The sequence below is a fragment of the Nomia melanderi genome, chromosome 10 (assembly GCF_051020985.1).
Source record: "Nomia melanderi isolate GNS246 chromosome 10, iyNomMela1, whole genome shotgun sequence".
Lineage (NCBI taxonomy): Eukaryota > Metazoa > Arthropoda > Insecta > Hymenoptera > Halictidae > Nomia > Nomia melanderi.
In genome coordinates, this window is record NC_135008.1 from 9,489,413 (window position 1) to 9,512,359 (window position 22,947).

Consider the following 22,947-nt stretch of genomic DNA (forward strand, 5'->3'; position numbering starts at 1 on the left):
CAAACTTTGATGTTTCTACTGTAACCATTGTAAGGAATCGCTTGCGCCGTTCCGTTGCAAATATCAAAAGGATGTCGTTTCACACGAATCGATTTACACTGTTTCTAAGATCGTTCAAAGAAAACTAACTGCTGTGTTCGCAGTCTTTGGTTGATTGACCAAGAACAACAAAGAAAATCTATCGAGTAAGATATTTTATAATAAAGTCAGCGATTTTACATTTTTCGTTATTTCAGCGTAACGTAGCGTATGTAAATTAGTAGTATTTCCACGATGAAAATAATTAAATTGTTAGAATTGCACAATATGAATTTGGTCTTTTGATACAAAAATTCAGAGTCTTTTATATAACTCTACGTATCGTATCATAACAAAACCAAATGCTATTAGAATTAGTTATTAATAGTTTGGTATCACAGTTTTTAAGTTATACTCTTATTCAGTTGGTCATGTTACTAACCATTTTCACTTGATATCAGTTTTCTGATAACTGTTTTCTAGTAAATGTTCCAGTCATCGATGATCACCGTGACGATCAACGTGTTAAACGGAGTTATACAGTACATCGTAAATGCTCTTCAGCAGATAGTCTACGAAGTTGCTGGAAATGTCATTCATTATTGGTCAGATTCCTCCGAAGCGGCGCAGATTAGGATTCCATTTACGTCGGTCCCTAGTTAGTCGGAGTATCACGAAGGTCGGCGTCCCTTTTTCCCTCGGCAGGTGTTCAGATGGTTGGTCGAGTAGGCCGACGGTGGGCGTCGTCGAGAGCGTCGACGTCGTCGCGACAACAGCGCGTCACCATTGGAGCGCGAGACATCGTCGGGTGAGCGTCGAGGGCGCGCTCTTCGAATAATAAAACTGCCGATCGTTGCGTGACGAAACGTGATCGCGTTGCACGTGCCGCGTTATGGTCGAACATCCTTGCATCTCGATGCACCGGCGCTACGCAGGATCGTTTTAAATTGCACCCCCTACCGACTGGAATTTAATTGAATCTTCCATTATCCCATTCGCCATCGTATAACGTTCACGTTTTAATTTAGATCTTAACAACACCGACTATGTGCGTTTCACGTATTGTGCTCGGCGACGAATAGAAAACGAAATTATGAAAGCGTTGTAAGAGATATCGAAAGTCGAACGAAAAGTACGTTCGCCAGTGAGCCGCCGTTCGATGAAATTATCGCGCCGTCCTGGGAGTAATTCCTGTAATCGAAAACACAGGAACCGTTGATCGACGGTTGCAAAGAACACTTTTGTTCCGCTGAAAAGTTCAATGGCAAATGTTGGTTCGCCTGGCACCGATGTATGTGTATAAAAATTGTTTGCGCAACCGGGGGGACGCTCGGAGGGCACATGTGTTCAGGCCAGTGGAAACGTGTCGGTATTTGTGGAAGTGGTGATCCTTGCTAAAAGTGTTTTCCCATGGCCAATCGATTGGAGTGATAGAATTTTCTTGAATTGTTTAAGAGCCGTGATGCACGACATACTAACCGTTGCAAACAACGTTGTGCATCGTCGATCGATGGAAGGAAGTGTCGAATGTTCGATGCCGGTGCTCGAGAGTGCTGAAGATTTAGTAAACGCGCGGTTATGCCGGTGTAATGAACATTGATGACGGTCTACCGGTGCGATGTTTGGAACTATGGGAAGATCGATTGACGGGGCTAAGATTGAACAATTTCGAACGCGTAAGTGAATGGTTTGAATCATGTTTGATGACTTAAATTCGATTAGCTAAATATCGATTGTCTACTGTTAATCTTTGATACGGCATTTTGATTCCTTTGTCTTAACGTTTTCGTACTGTTGGGTTTATATTTTAAAATGGTTTATTCTTATATTTTTTAAAATTTGCTTTTATAGTTTGAGTACTGAGATGTTCATTACTGTCGTTGTTTGGAAACTGTTTGTCACGGATTGTATATCTATGTGTCTTGCGTTTTCTTCGTAACGTATTTATTTTTGACTGATAATGAGGATTAAAAGAAATTGAAAGAGATAACTAATAAGAGAAAATAAATAAACACTGTACACACTTTGGTTTTTATGTAAAGGCAATGTTCTTTTATGTAAAACTGTGAAATTATAACCAACGCACACACATAAGCAATACCAAGGGAAGCTTTCTAGTATTTCTTACTTAAACTTGGTTGAAGGAAGTAACTTAAGCTTGTCTCTATATTTACGGTAAGTAGTATCGAGTTACTATTATCATGTCTTCTGAAATTCTGTTAAATCACGATTGTTCTTGATCGATAATTCTAGGCTAACAAGCTCTCGGTTAATAAGTAGAACTATGTTCATCTACTATAAATTTATCGCTTAAATTATGTACTATTAATGTTTCACGTGAGATACAATATGTGGTAAAATACGAATATCCATAGAATGCATACTCTATTTTCCAATTCCTATAACAATATTTTATAAGTTTCTCTATCACGGTTCGCGATACAAAAATACATAAAGTGGAATTAACAAAAATTAATTTAACCTCATTAAACTATTCATTTTAAATTTCCTTCTTACAACTTTATAAGGACAATCTGTTTTTAATGATTATTTATTAACAATTTACTAATAAATATTTAAATAATAAAAATAAGTCTGAAGTTTTTCTAGTTGAACGAAATACTTATCCATTAAATAATTATTGTTCTGATAATTACAATTTTTAATTAACAATTCTGGTACTAAATATTAATTATTCATTTCAACTTCTGTTTTCTTGAATTTCGAATTTTCAACGAGCACGTATATTTTGAGGAAGACTATGCAAAATAGAAGAATGAGATTGGTGGGGAGTAATTCCATTACTTCTCCGCACAGAATGGTCGAAGAATTTTAATGCAGTCGTAAGAAGAACGGCGTGATGTATCTTATGACAGACGTAAAGAACTTCATCATTTATGAACTGAAATTGAATATAAAAAACAAGGGAACGAGTAAATTATTTTGTGTCACAAATTCGATTCGGTGATTGTATATTTTACTCTTCATCATTCACAATTTTTTGATTTTACGACGATGACAATTTGCCACGTTCACGAATATTGTAAACAACATATTTTGAAAACAAAACACAGATTCCATTCTGCGAAATTAATATATTTCATGCTTGATTCACTTGTATGTAATTCTGTTGTGCAATGACAAATATTCCTTTGTACATGGAACAGACCTAATAGATCAGAATGGTGCCATGCATAGTCATAGACCAATGTAGTGCTTCCAACATTATATAATACATCTTGTCACGAACAAGGGAATACTGGTAACTGGAAAACTTCATATATCCTGATAGGTATTCTGTAGGTTTTGTGAGTGATCTCTAGACAGCGGATCTAATTGCATTTATGGGAAATTTGAAAGTTCTAAATTGCACAGTATGCACGCGACAAGAAAACATGTCAAAAGTTAATATTAAAATTGCTCAAATACGTTAATGTTACTCATAAGAAGTTAACTTATGAGTTAATGTTACTCATAAGAATGTTAACTTAACTGTGTAAGCTACATTAAATAACGAAGACGTTAATATCATTTAAAACTATGCGTAACAGACTGATTTTCAGCTTCGATTTTCTCAAGAATGGAGCACCATGCGACACAAGTAAATAATTTTAAATGAATAAAATAAAGGAATTCTGTTTTCCATTAAGCTTTCAATTATATTATGAATTTAAGAGCATTATAATATTTTGAGATAATTTAGAGTTTAGAATAGGTACAGAAATATGTGTAAAAGAAGAAAGATGTTAAATCGAGCGTTAAATTTGGGTAGCACAATAAAGACGAGAACTGTGAAAAGAATCAATTTCTCTACTATGACGCATTCAATTGCTTGTACCTAAAAGAGATTTCACATTTTTGTGTTCCTCCTGGGAAGGTCTTGACCATTTCGGATAAACGTTTCCATACAATGGTTCCACGCTTATTCTCATTTCGCAGACTTTCAATTAACCTTTCGCACTCGAGAAGCGATTTTGAATAAAAATTGACGAATTAAAATAACAATTTAATATTAAATTTTGATTAAACTGTCAACATCTGAAACGTAGAAATATAATAGTAAGTATTGGCTAATCGATTATCTCAAAATGGCATGGGATGTCGTTATTGCCGTAATATTAATATCTGAGCTTCGTCACCTACTCAAATGGTATCTGGTTATAGTATAGATCGAACGTCCGCTTCTAATTGAATAATTAGCAGGTTCCATTTCCGTTCGACTATTATAGCAAGTTAACACAATATATGTACATATAAGTTGAAACTCTCCGAAAATGACATCAGTATTTACCAACTTGATTTTGTGATGTGGACACATTAGGTTCATAAATTATTTTATTTTTCATTCTTTGACAGTTCATATGAAACTGTAAGGTAAGTGTCACATTAACTTCAACTGTTTGTATTGATTTCTATGACACTTGAATATAGCTTTTGATTCTATTATCTTTCTTTTTCTTATTATCTATCCATTATCCTTTATCCGATGAATTACGTTCTCTCATTAAGACAGATATGCAACACTGTCGTATATCTGAAGTCTGAAATATATATCTGACTTGCTTTCGAAATCAAATAACATTAACTCTGAAGCCGATAGTATAAAATCTTTTCTATTAAAACCCTTCGATCACAATACATTTAACTCTGCATCGAATATAGAAAGATTCAACATTTTAAATTTCATTAAACAATGGAGAATTATTAAAATTTGTCTTTCTATTAAAATATAAGGTTATATTAATATTTTCATAAGAAATTATTTATTCCGTAAAGTTTTGAAATATATATTGATGTTAAACATAAATATTTCAAACTTCCTACTATTTATTACGTACTACTTAAAAGAAAGCATGTTTAATGAATTCGAACAATCTTTTATTACAGGTTGTGACACGGTGACTATGGAAATGTAGATGTCGAAGCTGCAACAGTGGCATTCGCGAGTGTTCTTTTTCGTGGTACCCTCAGAAGATCCGAGGGGTACACGAAAACATCCAGCAAGGAATTGTCAAGCTGCGACAAAACAATCGACACGATGAATGAGCCAGATCCTTGCCTACCACTTCTTCTACCACCCAGATACCGACTTCGTGATCTCATCTTGGGGGATTATGCCTTTAACGATGATGGAGAGCGGTAAGTGAACCACCTACGATACAGTTTTCAGGTATATTCCCAAAAATGTCCACAAAAATATTTTATTATTTAGACATCGCGCGAATGAAATATTTTTCAAACGATTCTTTAAACTTATCTATTGTTTTACCTAAGTAATTAATTATATTTTATTGTATAACGGTTTATAAAAGCATTATTCCGTAACTCGTGGATAGCCAGACCAATATTGTTTAACAAAAATGTCATTTTTATCCTTTTTTCAACACGTACAATAAATCAGTTGGAAATAAAATCTGTTTTTATGTGTGATTAAATTTTTAGAAAGGTATAGTATTTTTGTTTATGACATCGAGGTTGATAAATTAACAACCAGGGTATTACATATGTTTTTTACAAGGTACTATAACACTAAATAAATTGTTTGATTATATTAATATCGTAATAGTATCTATAGGTTTTTAAAATCAATGCAATATTCTGTTTTCTATCAGCATGAATAAATTCTTCGAATACAAACGAGTTGAAATGATGAAGTAAATCAAGACTGTTGCGTTGGTTATGGTAGCATACATGAATAATAATGCCCTTAACAATGAATTCGAGATTAGTTTTATGCAGAGCGCATTTCTCATTTACAATGTGTATTTTAATATTTTTTGGCGAGATCGTAATATGTAAAATCCTTCTTGTGTTAAAAGAAATTTATTATTCAAGTATTTCCAATAGCGAAGCATTTCAATTATCTGGTTATTTATCACTCACAGGGAAAATATAAAATCTGCGATTCTACATTTAAATATAATAAATTATTCATCAACAAATATTTAAATATACTTTAAATAAACTTAAAATACATCTATACTGTACTATACTCTCTTACCATTTCTCTTGTATAGTTGCATGGGAATCGGACGAAACTATTTATAAAAATAACGAGATTATTCTTTGACATTCTCATGCTTCCTTCAAGCTAAACGATGACACAGTAAATATATAATAAGACGCATCAAGGTAGTTGTCGAGACGACATTTATGTAGACGTCTTTAGCGGCTGGGACAGACGTCCAATAAATTATTAGAGCTGCTTCTGGTTTGTCCGAGGACCACTTAAATAGCGGCGCAATTAAACATCCACTGGATATTATTGCAAAACACAACAGCCAGTCTCTTTATAGCTTTTAGAGCAAATGAGAATTTATTTCAATATATGTACCTCCTCGTTTAGTAGTATTTAAGTCGATTCTTAAACGTAAACCATTATGAAAGTTTATTCCTTTGCAATATACTTTGGAAAGTGTAACTATAATTCGTCATAGCTTGATGAAAATTTTTAGTCTTAATGATCATAAATATATGAAAATGTGGGAGAAACGAGTGAAATGTGCTAAGAAAACTAAGCGTTTCATTTTTAGTTTTTTAGTGGACGCAGCAACTTATTTTCAATGTTTACCAGATCATTTTTCTCTTTTGGCAACGGGAATCAGTGTATTAATACGATGCATGCCTTCCTCGGAACTAATTGGATTCCATAATTGTATTATTTAAATGTATGAAGCTCCCTAGTGTAATGTGCATGTTAATGGACGTTACAACAGCCAAAGGAAGAACAGTCTGTGACGATTTTAAGTTCGAAGTTCGTGTAGGTGTAATTGGATTTTAAATATATTACATATTCCGAAATTGTTACGACAGAACAGAAAATTATTCGTAATAAATCTTTTTCTAGAAATACAATGGCTACTCTAATACAGAATGATAATTCGCGTTATAAATGGTGTGAATAGTGTTTGAAAGTAAAGGACAAATTACAGAATTAAGTTGTAGTAGAACAATGAGGGAGTTTACTAATAACAAGGAAAGTGAATTAACACTAAACCTTTCTGGCTAAAGTATATAATACATCGTATAAATTGCGGATCTATTAACTGTTATTAGAATAAATGCTTTATTCACTCTAAATGGGATTAACTGTTTGAGTTACATGCTAATAGCTGCCCTGATCTACATCTTGCATGCTCTAGACTTTTTCAATTTTAATGAATTACTTCTATAATAACATGTAACACGAAACTGTGCAACGTAACTCATTAACTGTATTCGCTGCATTGGTATCTTTTTTAATCTAAATGCATTTAATATTCCAGTTTAAAGTCATTCCGTTAATTGAAACGCGAGTTATTCTTTAAAATTATTATATGCATCTATATAACAATATAGATTATTTTCTCGTTAAAAAAATACTCGTGTATTCAGGAAATAGCCAACGGAATTCTTCAATAAACGTGAATACCTTGAAATTCACATCAAGTGCTTAAAAAATCCTATCAATATATTTTTATTTCTGCATCATTATGCTGTATACTGCTTTAACTATAAAATATAGAATAAGATAAATAATTTAAATAGATAGATTAGATACTGTAAAACATATAAATAATTTCTGAAGATTGTTATGTATAGATTGAGGATGTTTATATAAATTTGGATTTCCTCGTGTTGATCTATAGCACCAAAAATGAAATAAGCACCTTATTCCTCGGAGAACAATTTCATTGTGTATATAAATTCTGCAGACTAGTCATGAATATTAATAGCAAACCACTTCATAACTTCTACCTGTATGTTTTACATGAACCAAAAACGTGGTACTAAGTTTCTACATTTTATAGACCAAACGTAAACACCTTATAGTCTAGAGCTTATACCGTGACAAAGGGATAAATTTGAACATAGATTACATAAAATATAGTATTCCCTGCATAAAATTTGAATGAATTCTCTATCCAACTTTTCATCACATTACACGTAAATATTATATTTAATTACATTAGCTATATTTTGAAATATTTTTTCTTATAAGAGCTCGATCGTATCAGTAGTTAATACTCAATCTTTAACGAAAAAAGTATTTCAGTAACAGATGAAACTTTCTAATTTTTCTATTCAAACATTTTATCGCGGTCACATACTGTTCAAGTTCGTAAGAAGTTTTCTGACCTTCTTCAACTTATAAAGTGATTTAGTGTAAGTAGTTCTGCAACTTTGTACAATTGCGTGTAAAACTATTACGGTTATCCGTAATGCACGATAACTGTCAAGGAGCAGTAGTCTATGTACAAAACTTGTATACGAGTATTGAGGCGACTGGAACTCTAATTCCATTTGAGAAAAGGAAAGTAGTCCAACAGAGACAAATAAAGCAGCCAATTTCTTATCACTGAAATGAAGGGATTTTAGGGTTTACAGAAAAACCTTTCCCAACAAATTGGTCCACTTTCAGTTCGACGAGACCCATTAAACTGATCCTAAGGAATTATTTGTCTATACTGATTGTTAATAACGGTAAATTTGTAATTCGTACGAAAATCATATATTGTTAATATAACTTGTTCATACTCTTATAAATCTTTTATATTATGTATACTAAACCGCAGAGATTAAATCAAAGGATTAGTTTTTAGTGCAACGCAATGCATGTATTTAGTATAAGATTGGTATAAAATATTTTGTGACATTCCTTCAATTTCTGAATTCTTTTGCACTTCTTCGAACTAATAATGCAAAGAAATAACTGCTCCTCAGTGTTGACTATTATAGGAAGAAGGTTTAACAAGACAGTTCATAAACTACTGGTGAAACGGCTACATTTATCATTGCTCAATTTCACTACGGTCGTCAGTGAACCTCAGTGAAGCTATTCACCGTTTCCAACGCCTAATTTGCGTTTCAGAACAACTGAATGCATGTGTAATAGAATAATACACTGCGCTAAGTTCAGTAGCTTCATAATTTGAATGTAAGAAGTTTTATGAGAATAGACAAATTTGATTGAAGTCGGTATGCTTGAATTCGGATTACTTTTAAAGAATGTTAACGCTATTATGCAAATATTTTTACCAAAATTTAATAAAATCTATTAAATTATATAATATAATCTAATACAAACATATACCGCTAAATTAATTATATAGTCATTATAGTTATTTGAGGTGAAATGGTTAAATTTAACTAATAATTTTAAGTTAAAATGTTTGAAGGTGTCTTTCGACATCTTTGGTAAAAGTAGTGTCAATACAATTTTTTAAAAATTTATTTATGAATTTAATCATCCCCTTTCAATCCATAATCGCCACTTCATAGTACAGAAATACAATTTTGGAGAGAGTTAGTGAAATTTTCACGAATTGGGAATGATTGTTGTGTTTAAAACGGGTATCCTAATACAAAGTGTGCATGATATGTGCTTGAGTCAGAGGGGACGGTTTTCGAGCGACTTTTTAGAGTGGTTTTCAGGTAGCTGCAATTCTAAGGATGCACGTGCCACATGAAAGCGATGGATGCAAGTTCTGAGTGTGTGCTGTGGATGTAAGCTTATAAGAATCAGAGTGTATGAATTTAAGGGGTTGTCTTCAAAATATTGCCAGAGGGTCGCCAGCGAAGTAATTATGAGAGTCATACAGACTTGAAGATTTTACCAACCAGCTTTATTATCGTTAAAGATTTTTTCATTACATTATAAGCATGTGAGAGTTGTTTAATTAATTAATTAACGCATCATATTATCAGTAATCTCATATATACGACTGAAACGTTTCGAGTTACAAGAAGAATAACGAATTTATTGTAACTGTTATAAATCGAGTTACATGAATCATGAAGTTAAAGAAATATTCATTTCAGCATCATACAATATAAATCATTTTTTTTTTAGATTTAAGTTTCACTTGATGTTTCATTTTTCACTTTTATGTAGTCTATCATAGATTAGTAGGAATATAAATTTTTTAGGAGTCAAACGAGACTTTAAATAATTTCTTGACAGCTTAAAAACTTTCACTAAAATGCATGAGCGATTCTAGTAAGTATGGATATTACATTTTTGCATTTCAACTGTCGTATCAATATCATTGCCAAATTGTTCGTTATAATAATACTCGTACAATGAACTTCGAAACGGTACAAAGTACGTGTGTTGGACATTATGATCTTTGGAAATTAATCTTATGGAAACAGAGCTATTGTCATTATTAGTGAAATTAAATGTTTTATCGTATTATACATTTTATGACATGTCACGCTTCAACGTTACGTGACTACAGTTTCCTCGCGGAGGAGACAATCTTTCATTGTTTACTTATTTGAGAAGTGCTGCCCGTGGATACCTTTAATCCGCTTACCCACAGGCGCTTCAATTATGCTGAAGCGAACTTATCCCCATATTAAACCATTTAATGGTTCCGTTAAAGTGCAGATTTAAAGCTAATTAATTAACAGTCCCTTTATAGCGCAGAATATCCTGGAGTATACTCTACTTACGTTATTGGCTCAATACTAAATTCTTTTTTTCGTTTAAAAGATTCTAAAAGTTTAAAAGAAATATTCTTAGATAATTCTTCTTCAATAATGTTACTCATATTTATTATTAATATTAGTTAATCCAGACTCGTCTCACAAAAGCTTCTTTCTCGTGAACATAGAAGTAGAAGTTTTACCATTATTCTGAGCTACTCATACGTGTCATCGTGTTTTCTACTATTCTACAAAGGTACGGTAGATCAAAGTCGACCAATTGATGTACTTCTTTCGCAACTCCTTGGTACAAATGGGTCATTAAAGTCTGCAGTACGTTCACGAGAACGAAGTAAAGTTAATCTTGAGATTGGGAGAATGAACACTCAGGAAACCAGTGGTGTTAAAATGAGGATGACTTTGAATTGCTTCTTTGACTGTACAGGTCTACTTTTTTACGCTCTAATACCTCGGCATCCTTTGGACGAAAGTTGGTTGAAAACGGGTGTAAAATGAAAAGGAACAATATTAGTCCTACTTCGTGATCGTTGAATTGAATTCTACAAATGTATTTTCTGTTATTTGATACACAGATGAAACACGCATGGAAGACAACTTTTTCGTTTTGTATTTTCGAGCCGAGAGTAGATACATGCAGTTATTATTTTGTTTGTTGCTTTCTGTTTTACTGTTACCTGCAATTCGCATTCAACGGTGGTACAGTTTCCATTTTCCTTTTTTTCCAAATTGCACATATCCTATTGGTGGTGTTCACTTTAGTTAACATTTCGTTTTCCAGTTATTTCTTCTCTTTGAATTGTCGCAGTGCTCGTTTTACGTAATTATGAAGGGAGAACAAAAAATGTATTCCTTCGAAAAGTATCTGGCAACTATATATGGGGTGTAACAAAATTTTGCGCACAAATGATAGGGCGTGTAAATCTCATTAAACTGAGTAAAGAAATCCCAGTGAACATGAGTCCAAAACTCAATAATTTTCGAAATAAAAATAAATTACATGAACAATTCATTTATAAATATATGGTCATTCGATGTGACGGGGTTACAGTCATGAAACATTTCAATCTATTATTGATAAGTTTCATGAGATAAAGGTAAATTGAGATTTTTAGATAAAGGGTACACAGTTATAAGAATATTCACCGTTTACGCACGACGATTATTTCATACAATACCTTGCACATTCATCCCTCTGCATGTGCTATCGTTTTCCCCGCGTTGTCTGTACGATGCTCGTAATTACCTCTTGAACGAAGTATGGTAACTTCGTGATACTGCATCAGAATACGTACGTTAACTATCAAGCCGCAGTCAATGCCATCAACGATTCATTAATGCAAATATATGCAAGATCCGCCATGACGTTCGTATCCTCGTTTCGGATAAAGTGATCGTCCCAGTTTTGTCTCATCTGTTAGGTGTATTAATTAGTAACAAACTGTTTCATCTAAGAAGAGTTCATCATTTTTATCAACCATAAGGTTCAGAGGATATGGTGGATAAATAGTAAGTATATCATCATCTTATTAAGTAAAGTAAATCTAATATATATATGAGATAACTACAAAATTCAATTAAAATTGACATAAAATAAAATTATTTAATGGTGTAAGTAATTAGATAACAGCGAAACGTAAGAATTGCGACATTAAATAATTAATAATAGTTTATATTTACTTTTAGTACAAAGGGATAAGTGATATATAAAACGCTTATGATTCTCATGGCAATCAATGTGTTATTTTACACAATATGAAATTCATACTCCCAAACTGGACAGTCGTGATATCTGCAATACTGATGGACATTTGCCAATGGTATTATCGCAATGCGTATGGTGCATGGGGTATTGCGGATACTTACGAATAAGATAACTGCAGTGTCATACGGATAGTACGATATAACTGTTGCTACGATTTTTCATAGGCTTCTAATGGTTAGACAAAATGAATCTGATATTAGTGCACTGTAAACTACAGTATAAAATGATAACAAAATGTATGTATATAATTTTTCATTAAGTACTGCTATTTATATTTTAACAAGAATATTATTTCAAATTTTTTATCGGTATCACGTATTCATATGTCATCTATATTATGCAATAATTTGAACGTAACTATTACAATTTTATTACATAACACATGCACTGTTACGTAAAGGTGAAGAGCAGTTCAAGCGCAGTATATAATGTTATGTCAAGAATATTGTTCTGTAACAAACATTTTATATTTATAGAATAAGTAGCTTTGAAAAGATATATAAGATCTAACATACGAATACTTTTTAGATTAATTCGACGCTAAGAGTGAAATACGATTGAACTAAAAATAAAGACATTTAGATCGTTATATACAAAAGAAGATTATACTTTCTTGGATTTCTTTGAGATTCCTATTTTCAGAATTCTTAAGAAACGTGCGAGCATGTATTCATGATAGAATTTAGAAAACTTAATTTTTGAAGAAACTTTTAGTGCATTGTATTGAAATTAATCTGTGTATTGTGATTAGTGTGTTATAGTGTAATAATAGTGCAATTACTGTAACAGTACTATTTATTATTTTGTATTCACAGAATACAACAAAGAAAATTGAGATTTATTCCATCGCATGCATTTTATTCCACACGCCTCAGTTTTAAAGGATTGCCTACGATCTGCGCCCGAATTTCAAGTGATAGTGTATCATATACACGTATTCGTATAGTTGCGTTCGAAACTTCTCAGCGTCCAGCTGTAAATACATCGGTAAATCTTTATAGAACACTTTGTACGTGTCCTGTACGGCCCTATCGAATCGACAGCGGCCGGATTAAAAAGTGACAGAGGAAGGCATTGTCTTATTTCGCGCAGAGGCCGAGGGCCACACTTGACACAATTAGTATCGACCGGCGTTTCTATTTTTGCTATTTTCTGCTGTTCTAACAGTTTTTGTCAACTACTTTTCGCACGTTTTAGCAACTTTGTGCGGCGAATTCTTCGACTCCTCGTTTACATCCCTTCATGCCTTTGAAAGTATTTCAAATAATATATTCTATAGGATTCCCATCGGTCCCTTTTGCCGCCTAGATATACGTTCTAGGGTACACCGAGGTGAGCACCTTCAAAGGGAATTTCGTCGCATTACCATAAAATTTTACTTTCCTAAAAAGTGAGAAAATAGATTTTCCCATTTTCCACTCTTTTCTAGCTATCATTTGGTACGCGTGATATTGTATACATGTACATCTGTTTAGGATACAATTGAAGTTTCACATCAGTAAGAGGAAAATAGTGCTACTGAGAACCTGTTAAACCATTGTAGAGATCTATTTGATTGAAATTCAGTTCTATTTTAGAAACTATTAATATTCTGTTAAAAGGAAGTGTATCTTCCAATATGATTCTACCAAAACTCGTTGGATTATTTCAAAATTTCGACCGACAGCATACATGTACCCTGAATTTTCATAAGAAGAGTTAAGTACTATTTTATAGCTTTGCACTTTGTTCGGTTTAATTCGTTTAGTAAATGTCAGGTATATTACCCTTTGATACGATTCAGCTTTCTAAAAATATAATTTCATGTGTTCCCTTTAATCTTGGCGCTCTCATATTCTGCCTCTTTATAATCACGAATATGGTGCGATGTTGACGTAAGTGAAATGCATTTATGAACTCCCGCGCACGCCGAATTAGTGCATAAAATTGCTAAACATACAGGTTGCGACCCGGAGCAGGTAATCAAGGATCGCCACTGCCATCGCACCTTCGCGTACTTACTTCATTATAGCTTCAAGAAGTCATAAACTGGAGTTCTTGAGTAGCTGTACTTGAAAAACTGAATTACGTATTCAAAAGTTAATGCATTACTGTAATTTAAATATCGAGATATCTCAGAATGATACATACAAATGTTATTACACTTTTTCGAGATCAAAATACACCACGCGTTACCTTAGGTCTAATTTGAACAAAACTGTCACTTTGAATATATGCTGTAGCAGTTGTGACTCTATCCTCAGTTCTTTGTCAGGGAATTTTTATATATTTTACAATCATTATGTACTTTGTTATTTTTGACGAAGCTTTTACTAACCAAGCTTTTTGGAATATCTGTACTTTCACTCTTCACTGTTTTAACACTTTCCCCTAGTTTGCCCGCAAGTTTTACTATTTCCTTCTTCGTCAGCTGTTAGATGTGTTTTATTATATTTCCTTCCTCCCCCTTTTTTACCTTCTCGAGATTAAGAATTTTCATCTTACTAGTGCTTTTATTATTTTTATAAATAAATATATTAGGTAATTAGAAAATATTATTGTCACTATTCATTATTAGAATATGTAATATCTAGTAAAATCACTGCGGTATTCACTTTTTATTATTGGTTTATGAAACAAGTAAATGCTGGAAATAAATGTTACAAACCTGATTGATTTATTTCAAATAATTCTTGTTGTCATATGATTGTATTTTTATCCTGTCAGTTTACTATTAATTCATTATTCTACTTTCCTCGTTAAATTCAAAAAAATAATATTAACTTAACACTGACTGATATAACATAATGCGAGTTTCGGTGAAAAATATATTCTTGGGCGTGCACATACGTGGACACTGGCAGGCAGATAACTCGTTATCACTGTGTTCCTTAATTTCTTTTCGCTTCCATCGATTCTTTTCCACGAAACCTTGTCATTAAAGGAGATAGCGGAAGATATGGTAGCCTGTTTTATGGTCGCACCTCCCCAGTGGTAATTGATCACAGTAAAAAATAGAAACCAGCTTCGTTTCCAAATAATTTTTTTTCCTGGTATAAAAAATAAATTCTTCGAATGGAACATACATCATGGTCTTAAGAACACAGTATCTGAAGGCAATTCACATAAAACAGTTTCTTTTGACAACATGAGCCACAATAACTTTAATAATTTACTAAATTTGTTAAATAAAAGGATTTGATTCAATAGATAATTATATATTATAACTATCTAATACAATTATTAGTTACTAAGTTATTAATAAGTAATAATAAAATATTATTGATAAAGGTAATTATTTATTACAAAGTTATTCGTATTTTACTGATTAAATTTGTAATTATGGAAATTAATTTTAACCAGAACCTGAGAAACAGTATTATTGAGTGTCACATACAATTTTGCTGGAGTTTCTCTTTAACAGTCAGATAGCACAACGTGACACAAGGGAATTCGTTATTAACACATTCGAAAGTAATCTATTCCAGGATATTGATTTTGACAATTGAAACCTATGAACATCGTGTTTCTAAAAATAGTATAGTTAATTAATCGATGACAGCTCTCCGTTGTCAAACTGTTAAATACAGTTATTATTCATCACGCGATACTAACCCCTGTTTGAACTACATATGTATATATAATACTTTTAGCCGAAAACGTCGTTGATAATAATTTTTTAACAACTGATAATCTGCAATTACAATCTTTACAACAATAGTTAGAGTTACGATCTTGACAACATATTAAAACATTGTCAAAATTAATTGTGGCTCCCTTTATGTACGTTTCGAATATTTACCGATAAAAATAATAAACCAGAAATTGACAACATGTGGTAAGCAAACGGGGAACTATAATACGTAGAATAATAATTATCAACAGGTGACTCTATGACAAAACAGGTGATAATTTGTAATAAAACACTTTGTTACCGACGATTAGAATGACATCGCTTGGAAAGCACAATTTTTAAATAATTCTATCATTAATATAATTATATTACTTTAATATAAATCATAGAAAAAAAGAGATTCCAATACTCAGAATTGATTGTTAATACTATTGTATGTATATCAAGAAATTTTGCCGTTGTGCGTATTTGTTTTTTAATGAGAAAATTTTATTTTGATATTAATCAGAATTATTATATTTACACTACGTTTCATATGCTTCATAATTTCTCAATTTTTTATATAGTTTTTCTTAATTAAAAAATGTGTTGAATATTCTACGATGTTTTAAATCATTTATTACAAATTATAATAGATATTTTAGTGATAATATTCATTACAAAATTATTATAATAGTTTAATTTCTTCAGTGTACATTATTTTATACAAAATCAATCTTTTATATTGATTCGCCATCCCTTCAGAAATAATTTCTGTGTTGGTAAAGTAGAGACTACGACTATATCTTCCGCTTAAGCAATATAAATGTACATTTTTACAGAAAGTTTAATTTAACTTATTTATTCACCTTGTACAAAAAGATAAGTCGTTCGACGTGAAATTTATTTGTTTTAACGTTTCAATTTCTTTGGAAATCACCCTCTAACTGAAATTGTTGTTAAAGCAGGTGTTTGTACATCAAAGAGGTACATGTCTGTGCTGTTGACTCTTGTGACCAAAAGATGCTTCCGAGTTGATATCACCGGCACAGTGAAGGGGATGCTTTCCTGTTTTATCGACAGCACTGCACCCCCGAGTTCACGAAGTTTCCGAGTTTTTTTATTTGTATTCCTTGATAAATATTATGACACTTTCATTCCACCCTAGGGTGCGCCTCGTTATAATAAGTAAATATTATAAACACGTTTTATATTTTATAATATATGTAACATGTTGCACAAATAACGATGAATAAATACCTGATCATTGTATATACATTGATTTTCTATAATAATTTATAGAAAGTTATAAAGTACATTCTTTCATAGAATTTATCGAAGTTCAATTCTATTTTTAACTGATTACAACAATTTTTGAAGAAAATAGAAATTTATAAATTGTAAATTCAGAGGTACTATGATTGATTTGTTTGCATACTAAACTAAGAATTTTAATACCGACAACGTGTTGTCGTATATTAAATATTCGTTTACTAATAGATTGACAGGTATTATGCAGTTATATATTTCAGTGTATTGTTTACATAAAAGTGGATATACATACTATAAGAAACCGTTTAGAATTTGAGAATGTGCATAGATGGAAGCAGCGATACTAATTAAATTATATACTCTATCATTTCATCAATCAGAGTTAACCCTTAATGGGCCGGAAGTATTTCAAGTTGACTTATCGCCAAAAAATACCGTAACATAGATAACAAGTGGAAACCAATTCATAGAAGTGATCTAGTACAATACTTAACGTGTTAATTGTAAATATTGCAACAATAGCAGTGATAAAAATAAAAAATGATGTTTGTCATCATATATGCGGCAATAGACTCAGTAAGTAAAAGTGTCATGCCGTTTATATGGCGGCATTGGTCCGTTAAGGATTAATTTCCTCAATTTGATCGATTCTGTATATTTGGCGCCAAGGTTTTCCACGTTTTATATTTATTCAATATTAAACGCATAGAAGAATCTGGAATCATATTTTTTATCACTGTTATACAGTTACGTAACTGAATGCTGTAGAATTTATTTTCAAGGTTTGGTGAAAAATTTATTTCTGATGTCCGTATGACTGAACTGTTATTTCCACTAGTTCATCTGCATTTAAAGCAAATATTTTCCTTCTGCGGAGTCATGAATTTTATGTTCATTGTTCAATAATTCGTTCGCTACGACTAGAAAATCACAAAGCGACTTATCGTATGTTATTGATAGTAACGGGATTTCGAGATTTAAAGTTTGAACTTGGCAATATTTTCGAGCAACCCGCTCAAGCGGAAACAAACTGACAATTTGGTTTTGGAACATGTTCCAACCACAATACTGTAGTTAGATTTGAACTCAGGGTCGTTAGATTCGAAGCTCAAATTTGCTTAACCTCGAAGGATTTCAAACTGAAATCAACTTAGTGGTTGAATAAAGTCTTCGACGCTCCCTTCTGAATGTAAGCACAGGATGTCACAATGGAAATACAAAATTCGTTACAATAAATGGTTTTATTTAAAAGACTCAGGTTCATTTAATCGATATCACTGCAGAGTGATGATCCATTTTCTGCCTCAATTTCAACAATAGGATTTAGCAGTACAGCACTCCAATTAAATGGAGACTAAAACCGCAATTGTTTGATACATTTGTATAATTAAATTGAATAACAATTATTATGTTTCAATTTAATGTAGATTTTGACCAACCTAGATTACGGAAAATGGTAATTCTAGACAAGCAATATCATGAAAATCGCTAATGGAAAATGAAAACATGAAAACATGAAAACATGAAAACATGAAAATGAAAATAAAAACAATTTAAAACATTAGAATGGAATGTTAGATTGTGACTTTTGATGGCTGAATTAATGTAAAGGGTGGTGAAAAGGGGGTGAAAACCGGAAAGAAAAATAATGCAAAGATACCGAAGCACTTCAACCTCGGTGTGTTAGTGAACTATGTGATTGGTAGAGCTACTTAGCAGACCTTCCTTCGACGCGAAGATATTCAATGTTATCTCTTTTTCTTTTTCCCTCGTGGTTTCTTTCTCAAGACCTGGAAAAGTTTCATTTTATCCTTTGGACCTATATTTGATAGATGTTTAATTAATTTCGTACTTATAAGATCCAGTAACTCCGTATATCTATTATAGAAACATATCGTTATATCAAGTATCTTCAAAGTTTTTTGTTTTTGACTGTGAGATTGCGTAATATTCGACGTTTTACCATTAATGCGAGTCAAACGCTTTTTCAAAGGAATCAATTTATTGTAATTGATTTCCATATTCCGTATGACCTCCCGATTGTTAAGCATTCCCAATCGAAAAGCCGATTGATTAAATAATAAGCTTCCAGTAGATAAAACGTTAAGTTCCCGTGTAAACCGATAATATCGGTAGCAATTTCAACCAGTGCCACCTGTGGATCGCACATGAGCGCTGGTGTATGTGTTAGGTGCCAACGTTGGATCAGACTATTAGATGCTGGCTGATATGGAGATATTCTGATCCGCCTCGCTCTCAATAGACGCGCTTGAGTGGTAAATAGGGTTCACTGGAACTGTGCCTCTAGAGTAACGGCGATCGACAAGACCGTCCCGAAGCGACAGATCAAATTGCTGCAGTAGTGTTTAGACCCATGCACGATGCCTGCTAATATGCCTATCTCGAGGGATCGTGTATGGCCATGGAGAACCTATCACTGTTAACCCTCTAGATACCAAATAAAATCTTCCAGGAAAAATACATTTAATTTCATAATATACATTAACTTATCATTTTCAACAAAAATAAATATTCTTATAACAAATGTTGTTCTAACTGTAAAAAAAATAGGTGGTTGTTACTACATCGATTTTATAGCAGTTCGCAAGTAGTATACATTTAAATAGAAACCCCCTCAAATTCTCTTACTTTATATAAATTTCTTAATTAATTAATACCACTAGTTTTAAATATTAAAATCTAGACCATCTAAATCTTGATCTCTAAAAATCCGCGCTCTAGTAATGAGTCTGCTTCTTCTAGCATCAACTTTAAGGCTACACTGATTGACTCTCAATATGTAGTCGAGTTGGGACTGCTATTCTTATTGTTTAGGCTCTGTTGAATATTAGTAGAAGTTTCCTTACCGTACTGTCGGAACTTTACATCGAACGAGCTCTCATCCTCTTGATTGCCATTTTCAACAGGAATTGTTGAATCTGGGCTAAGGACACTAGTGTCCCTGGGATGGCAATCCGTGCAACGTTAACTTCTGAACCACGGATGTTCTTGTTTTTCGCAATTGTTTCCGTCCTGTATTATTCGTGTACGAACGTACAGTAGAGCATCGATTAACTTGGTCACTATTTTTCGCGATCGAGGTTTCTCAGTGTCTTGATTATATGCAATTTTAATCTTTTACATCCTTAAATTATACCTTAGGATATATACAGATGGCCTATTATAATCTATAAATACATTTATCTCTGAACCATTCGTTATTTAAATAATATTTCTAACGCAATTTTTCAACATACTTTGAAGAATTTTTTCTTGATTCCTTATCTATCTAGATTGGTAGTCGCTCAATTAAATCGAGGCAATTGAGGTAATCGAGGTTCTACCGTATTGATATCAAATTGCTAAACTAGATTAACCTCTTTGATACAAGCATTGATTATAGTCGGCAGATGTCATTAATCCATTGTCTGCCGATCCGTGTTACCTCTGTTTATTGAAAACAAATAAAAGAGGTTATACGGCTTCATGATACTGCTCTCGGTTATTAACTAGCATTACGCTGCGAACGTCGGCCGTATCGAAGAATTAACGATGACCTCTATCGATGGGAATCAAATCATGTATTTGATTTGAGGGAAACAACAGTTTCTCTTATTGCGTTATGTGTACTTGTGTTTTATTGTTTAGCAACAGGTGATGGAAATTCATGCAGCTTCTCTGATATATTAAATTTAATAGTTCAATTCTTTCACGTTTTTCGATAATATTATTATGTTGAATGGAAGAAAATCCATTATTTGTAATTTCAAGGGAAAGCTTTACTTATTGATTCATAACATGGATTTGAAAAATGGATTTAGGTGGAAAAATGTCGTAAAAGAAGAAGGGAATTATATTTTGGATCAACACTTAAAAATTTATTTGAAATAATAAAGCTTTGTGTAGATACAAATTATAATGGCTTTCTTTCTGGTCATTCTAATATATGTTGTAATTGGAGTCTCTCTAATTACACCATATGTTAGAATAATCGAAAAGAAAGCCATTAGAATTCGAAAAATTGATGAAAATACTCGATGCTTGAAGAAAATGGTTAAATATTCAGTATATTCACATAGATTTTGGAAATAAGAGCTTCAAAAATACAGAATTTTTGTCAATCAGTATTGTCATATATTTTTACTAAATAATGTTTATGGAATGTGATATACGTTTATTTGATAGGTTTCATAAATCTAGTGTTAAAAAATACGATATGACATAAATATAACAAGATCCATAAAATCTGGGGCATTGCGTATGTGAATTTCGATCTGGGTTGGGTCAGGTCGGGTCGAATCAGAATTTTGAAAGCATTATGAACCCATAAATATTTACGGATATACGGCAAACTTTATTTGGAATCTGGATTTAATATTAGATTTATAGAACCCATTAATTTGATGGATATTCATTTTCATGAACATTATTTGGTGAAGGTTTATGTCAATTTTGATTGATGCAATTATAGGAATACATATCCTAATCCTCTGTTTTGGATGCTCTAATTTCCAAAATCTATATGAATGACCCCTATTGTTCTAGGAACAATACAATAAATTGTCTAAAAAATTGTTGTAAACTTAATTTAGTTGTTATATATACAGTATTCTTCGATTAAAATTTAAAGAAACAGTACATTTATATTATAAAAACGAATTTTTAGAAATATTAAACATTTTATTTTTCTAATTGAATCTAAATATTGGTAACAACTATAATGTAATAGTTACTTTAATTGAAATAAGCGGAGGTGAAAACGTATGAGATTATGTCACTCCCACGTGCCTGAGGCCTGTATCGTTTGACATGAAGAACTGCAGCAACTTTTTGTCGTAGTGGTAGATACTCGGTAACGTCGCTTTGAATTTTCCACTATTCTGCTTCTTCATGACAGAGCGCTCCCGAGGAACCGTTATGTCCAATTACCAGGAAAGCTCATCCACATTTCAGATTTATAGCACGTTAATGGCCACTTGGGATTTTCCTAATTATTCGTAATTTGTACGTATCGCCAGAAAAAGTATTCTTTGGAGTTACACATTCATTATTGTATCATAAAACCTGCTACTGTTGAGCACTACAACTTTCATATGATTTCTTTAACTTCCGATTAACTTACAGAATTCAATTTTACAGTTTAATAATAATATTTCATTATTTTTTCGTAATTACCGGTCCTGTGACAATACTATTTGAAGATAAAATATAAGCCTATGAAATATAAAGTTCAAGAAATGCAACGAAGTAAGTTAGTGAGCAACTATTGTATAAGAACTGAAATTGTCTACCGTGTTTCCGACAAATCCAATTTTATTCGTGTTTTATTGGTGCGCTGGTGGAATAGTGCAACGAAAATCCTACCTCAGCTATAAATTTTTCTGTCACTGTCGTATAACCTTCATGTGATGATTGATCGTGTGCACGGTGTGCGACACTGAACGTTTGGGGTTCACGATCTAATAAAGATAGCAAAGTTAGATGCTACCGTTAAATTCGTTTTACTTAACCCAGAGTTGTTATTTTCACGGATTCCAGGTTCTCACTCCAGCTGTAAACGAGATGCGCGCTGTTTTACGATATCTTTCCAGCGGGAGCTGTCCGTAAACCACTTAAGTAGATTGAAATTTAGGGATGGTTTTGAGTACGAAGTGGTGTCCGCTCCTAACGAAAATTATCGACAGTACTGGAGTTCTGTGATGCAATAGGTGAATTCTTTTAATTAGTACAACTAAATTTTTAGATATAAATTTTACATAAATTTTTATACTAATTATGTTTTATCGATAAATAGTCTCACTGTTAATATTGCTATTAACTACATAAATAGTGAAATGTGAAATAAAAACAAAAGGACGAGGTAAATTAATTT

The 22,947-nt window shown here is 32.4% G+C and overlaps 1 protein-coding gene across 3 annotated transcripts in view; it reads left to right on the forward strand.

Annotated features, from left to right (window-relative positions):
* The first annotated feature begins 818 nt into the window (after positions 1–818).
* The window catches only part of SLO2 (slowpoke 2), a 228,574-nt gene continuing 206,445 nt past the window's right edge, over positions 819–22,947 (forward strand). For 2 of the 3 annotated variants that reach the window (XM_076371618.1, XM_076371625.1), the window contains exons 1-2: positions 819–1,694; positions 4,906–5,157. In XM_076371618.1, coding sequence (XP_076227733.1) covers positions 5,057–5,157 — 101 coding nt within the window. In that variant the 5' untranslated portion in view covers positions 819–1,694; positions 4,906–5,056. Of the gene's footprint in view, positions 1,695–4,312; positions 4,393–4,905; positions 5,158–22,947 lie in introns of those variants that run through there. The other variant, XM_076371619.1, reaches the window with a different exon arrangement.